The sequence below is a fragment of the Silurus aristotelis genome (genome assembly GCF_946808225.1).
Source record: "Silurus aristotelis genome assembly, chromosome: 20".
Taxonomy (NCBI): domain Eukaryota; kingdom Metazoa; phylum Chordata; class Actinopteri; order Siluriformes; family Siluridae; genus Silurus; species Silurus aristotelis.
This window is the reverse complement of record NC_139593.1, coordinates 718440-723439: the sequence shown is the minus strand read 5'-3', so window position 1 is coordinate 723439 and position 5000 is coordinate 718440. Positions and strand designations below refer to the sequence as shown.

General features: G+C 41.7%; 1 protein-coding gene across 4 annotated transcripts in view; it reads right to left on the bottom strand.

Moving 5' to 3' along the window:
• mslnb (mesothelin b) overlaps window positions 1-5000 on the bottom strand; it is a 47956-nt gene that overhangs the window by 14923 nt on the left and 28033 nt on the right. For 2 of the 4 annotated variants that reach the window (XM_083521693.1, XM_083521694.1), the window contains exons 32-36: window positions 4856-4981; window positions 4459-4605; window positions 634-845; window positions 257-360; window positions 39-148 (exon numbers count right to left, since the gene is read on the bottom strand). The exons of 1 other annotated variant lie outside the window; for it this stretch is intronic. In XM_083521693.1, coding sequence (XP_083377819.1) covers window positions 39-148; window positions 257-360; window positions 634-845; window positions 4459-4605; window positions 4856-4981 — 699 coding nt within the window. The remainder of the gene's footprint in view (window positions 1-38; window positions 149-256; window positions 361-633; window positions 846-4458; window positions 4606-4855; window positions 4982-5000) is intronic. One more of the 4 variants, XM_083521695.1, reaches the window with a different exon arrangement.

Below are 5000 nucleotides of genomic sequence, written 5' to 3'. Positions count from 1 at the left end.
TGTGTGTGTGTGTGTGTGTGTGTGTGTGTGTGTTGTACCACTGAGAAGGCAGGGTTTAGATTCTGGAGTTCAGTGATGGTTGCATATTCATCAAAAGGTCCAACATTTAGTTTCAACCAATCAGAGCTCTGACCTCCAGTATTACACCCTAAACACACCGATAATCATCATCATCAATACCACCACCATCATCATCATCATCATCATCATCATCATCATCAATATCATCATAATGTATGTGTGTGTTTGTTAAAACCTGCTGTGTTGTTGTTGCTGAGGAACGTGTGGATGAAGTAGACATAGACAGACATCTGAGTCTCAGTGGACATGGCATTAATCTGCTGGCCAAAAATGTGAACACTATACACACACACACACACACACACACACACACACACACACACACACACACACACACACACACACACACACACACACACACGTATATTGTTGTCATATGTACTAAACACACCACACACAGTTTTCACATGTACTTTGTTTTATATGGCTGTGTGTCAGATTGTGTAGTGTGTTTACCTGTGTGTATGTGTGTGTGTGTGTGTGTGTGTGTGTGTGTGTGTGTGTGTGTGTGTGTGTGTGTGTGTGCGTGTGTGTGTGCTTGTATACACTCACATGCTTTGGTAGGTCTCACAGCTGAAGCTGTATTTGGAGATGCCCAACAGGAAGTTTGATGAGGTGTAGGGTAAAAAGGGGCGGAGTCTGTTCCCAAACCACAGCTGGATCAATGAATGATTGGTAAAACTGGATGAACTAAAAGAACTGAAGGTGACATCACCAATCACATCCAACATGTCCACCACTAGGGGGAGGGACAATGGGGTGGTCTACAGGTAGAGATGGGGAGGGAGTGAGAATATCAGAACAGTTGATGGTGGTAATATCATATAACATCTATAGAAGCTCGAAATTTGCTGTCTGTCTATCTATCTGTTTCTCTGCCTGTCTAACTGTTTGTTTATCCTGGACTGTAGCGGAAGAGGTCCTGGTACTTTAGGAATGTTTATGGGTGTGGCTACTCCAGGTCCAACACAGTGCTTTGGCTCAGACTTCACATAGATATATGAACTCCTCGTTTTATTTGCCCCTGTATATTACCACTGTATCCATGTTGCATAACCAGAACATTTTTATGCGTCTCTGCATCTCCTTGTAGGACTCAGAGATGGGTGAAACCAAGCACCATAAATATGGCACAAAAAAAAAAAAAAGAATAATTTTGAATTAAAACTCAGATAATGACTCTGATACTGGCTGTGTTTCTTCTGAAAAAAATCAAGAACTGGCAGGCATTTATACTTCTGGAATCCCTATTGCCTGACATGCCCATCAGTAGGCTATCACCTTTTGCAATACAAAATGTATATCCGGCATAGCAGGTACATTAAAAGATATAAAAACTATGGAGTAAACAGATACTGGTAGTATGCCAAGAATCTGATGCATGCAACCATCCAACAATAAACAGCAGTAAAGGAGTAACCTGACCCAGAGAACTCCGGGTTATGGATAAAGTTTAAATAGCATCTATAAAAACAAATATAAATCTTCTTCTTCTTTAGGTTCTCCCACAGTGGATCATCCGTCTCCATACCCCTGTCCTCTACATCTGCCTCTTTCACACCAACTACCTGCATGTCTTCCCTCACCACATCCATAAACCTCCTCCTTGGTCTTCCTCTTTTCCTCCTTACTGGTGTCTCCATCCTCAGCATTCTCCTACTTATATACCCCATGTCCCTCCTCTGCACATGTCCAAACCATCTCAATCGGCCCTCTCTTACTTTGTCCCCAAAACGTCCTACATGCGCTGTCCCTCTGATAAACTCATTTCTAATCTTGTCCCAATGAAAATCTAACCAACTTCATCTCTGCTACCTCCAGCTCCTCCTCCTGTCTTCTACTCAATGCCACTGTCTCTAAACCATACAACATCTCAGGTCTCACTACAGTCCTATAAACTTTCCCTTTTATTCTCACCACAAATCACAATATCAACCACTCATCATAGATGATCTGATTACCCTGGCCACTAGGATAGACCGGAGGACTTGGGAGTCACACGCAGAAAAGCCACACTAAGAGCGATAGGATTCAAACATTTATCACTGACAGAGAAGGAGAGGTGCCTATATTGTAGGGCAGCCCACATCGAGCCAACCACTACCCCTCTTATCCAATCCACTTCTTAAAGTAAGGCTTTACATGGGGAACAAGACCAGAACCAAAGTCTTACAATGGGGAGTGTTCTGGATGTTTACATATAGCATCTGTCAGGGTCTGAGTGGAAAGGCATGACATTAAGGAGTTCCTCGATGCCGGCATTATTCCCCCCTTCCTCCTCCCCTGCTGGGACTGGGTTCTTCTTTGTGAAGAAGAAATACAAGACACTTTCTCTGTGTATTGATTATTGAAAGCTCAATGCCCTTATGGTTAAAGAAGTTTACCCCCTACCGCTTATTTCTTATGTGAAAGGAGGAAAGCAGGGTTGTCTAGTGCTCCAGTGGTGCCACAACTCTGCTTTTTCTGTCATCCTGGCTCTCCTCATGCACTAGCCATGCATGAGCAGCATTTCTGGTGGCCCATCACTCAGAAGGACCTTTGCTGCTTTGTCGCCACCTGTCCCATCTATACTTAACACAAGGGCCCCAAATGCCGCCCAGCAGGGTTACTTTGCCCCCTCTCAGTTTCCAGATGGCCCAGGTTCCATATTGCCCTGAATTTTGTCACCTTTGTTCCTCTTAGTCAGTAACACCAAGAACCTTATTGTTGTCAACCACTTCTATAAGATGGAGCACTTCATCAAATTTACCAAACTACAATCCATAAAGCCTACAGAAGTAGAATTCCAATAAAGAATAGCAGTATGGCTCTTTAAAAAGCCAACTGGAACTTCTTTCATTCAAAAATGCCATAAGAAGTAGCCAAAACCCAATCCAGAGTTTCAATTATACTCTAATTTAAAAGGAGGACAATCAATCCTCAAAACATACACAAAGCCACATAACAAAACTAACCCATAGTTTGACAAAAACTGCAAACAAGCTATAAAAGGTGAGAAACAACAGAAAGGACTCTAAACAAACATCCCACAAACAAAAACCAATGCAGGAAAAAAATTATAAAGCAAAGAGACAGAGCTGGAAAAGGTATATGCCAAGTCTAACATCCTTAGGGTGCTTTGGGGGACATTGCCCATTTTTCTTGCTACATAATGATGCCTTTTACACTTACTTGCCAGCTCCAGAACCGCATAATGATTACTCATGAAGTAAGGTGCTTGCTCGTTGTACTCCCTGTTTTTTCCGCCCTGACCTGACCAAGCAGGTTTTTCACCTTCACAGCCTCCCATGTGACATTGTCTCGGACTGAGGTACCCAATTCTTTGTCAACTTTTGGAGGACATTCTGTTGACTCCTGGGGATCTAGCCTTGGTCAGTGCTGTCGATGTGTCTGGAGAAAGGCCCATCCTATACTTCTCAAATCCTCCCACAGCTATGCCCATTGCACCAATCACAATGTGCCCAAAGTGCTCACATTGGTCGGAGTAAGACCTGCCACTCAAGGTATCTCCTGTTCTCCAACAGCTGCACTGGCTTTCAGTTAAACAGTGCATTGATTACAATGCATTTTAATTGTATGTCAGGTGTCCTTGAGTGTAATGTAAGACACCTATAAATAAAATGTATTATAAGCCATTACTACTTTGGAATATAAAGAAACCCACCCATCTGATTATATACAGTTCTTGGTTATAAGATGGTGCTTTCTACTCTATTATACCAATAGATCCAGAATGGACCACTTCACATTTGCAGCAGGAAATCCTATAATTGTAAATCCCATAATTGCCAGCATCCTATTAAAGTGGACTCACTACAGATACAAAACTATAACACCCTAATTTGTCGGGTACCAAATCACATTGGACCGTATGGCAATGAACAGGCAGACATTGCTGCTATAAAAGCCCTCAAACTGGGAGTCACAGACTGGAATATCCCACCATCAGAACTTAAATCCATAATAAACAAGTAGATCTTAAAAATGTGCCAAACAGAATGGGACCAGTGTACAGATAACAAGCAAAACAAACTTGACCATCAAAACATATTAATAAATGTTTGATTGCCATGTTTGTTTTGCAGTGCTCTAGAAAACACAGACACCTTTCTCTTCTCAGAAAGCACATATGCAGAACATTTCCTAAAAGTATAAAAATACTGGAGAATTTATGGAGTATTAAAATAAAGGACTCCATATAACCACTGAAGTTTGCCAAAGTTGAAGTCCCATTATACCTAACTTGAACCTGAATGAAAATATCCAGTGATGCTAGCATGGTACTAAAAGAACAATAAACAAACACTCTATCTGTCTGTCTATTTGACTGTTTTTCCTTCGGTTTATCAAACTATATGTGTTGTTTGTTTGTGGTACCTTGTTGGGAAACAGATCAAGGGCAGGGCCAAGGACCGGGCTGACTCCTGTTAGAAAGATTTTCCATGTTTTATTTGATATGGTGTCATTACCATAGAGATAACATGACAACACCGTCGCCAGAGTTTCTGCAGATAAATCAGTCACCTACACACACACACACAGACACAAACAAACACTTACAGAATAAACATCTACCTGAACACAAACAGTCATAAGTTACAAAGTACATACAGTGCATTCAGAAAGTATTCAGAACCCCTTCACTTTTGTCAGTGGTGTTATGTTGAAGCCTGAAACTTCAATTGTTACAACACACAATCCGCCTTTTGCAGCCTGGTACTACAAACTGTGAACAGAGAAAAGGGCTATAGAAATAAACTTGTTCTTAGCGTACACTTTGCAGGTAGTTCTCAGTTTGGTTGTAGATGTTGAAGAGTTCACACAGTTTGTTTTGGTCTTCCACAGTGCCGATGTTATGCAGGAGCTCAGGTAGCTCAGCTGGAGAGATGGAGTTCAACAACTACACACACACACACACA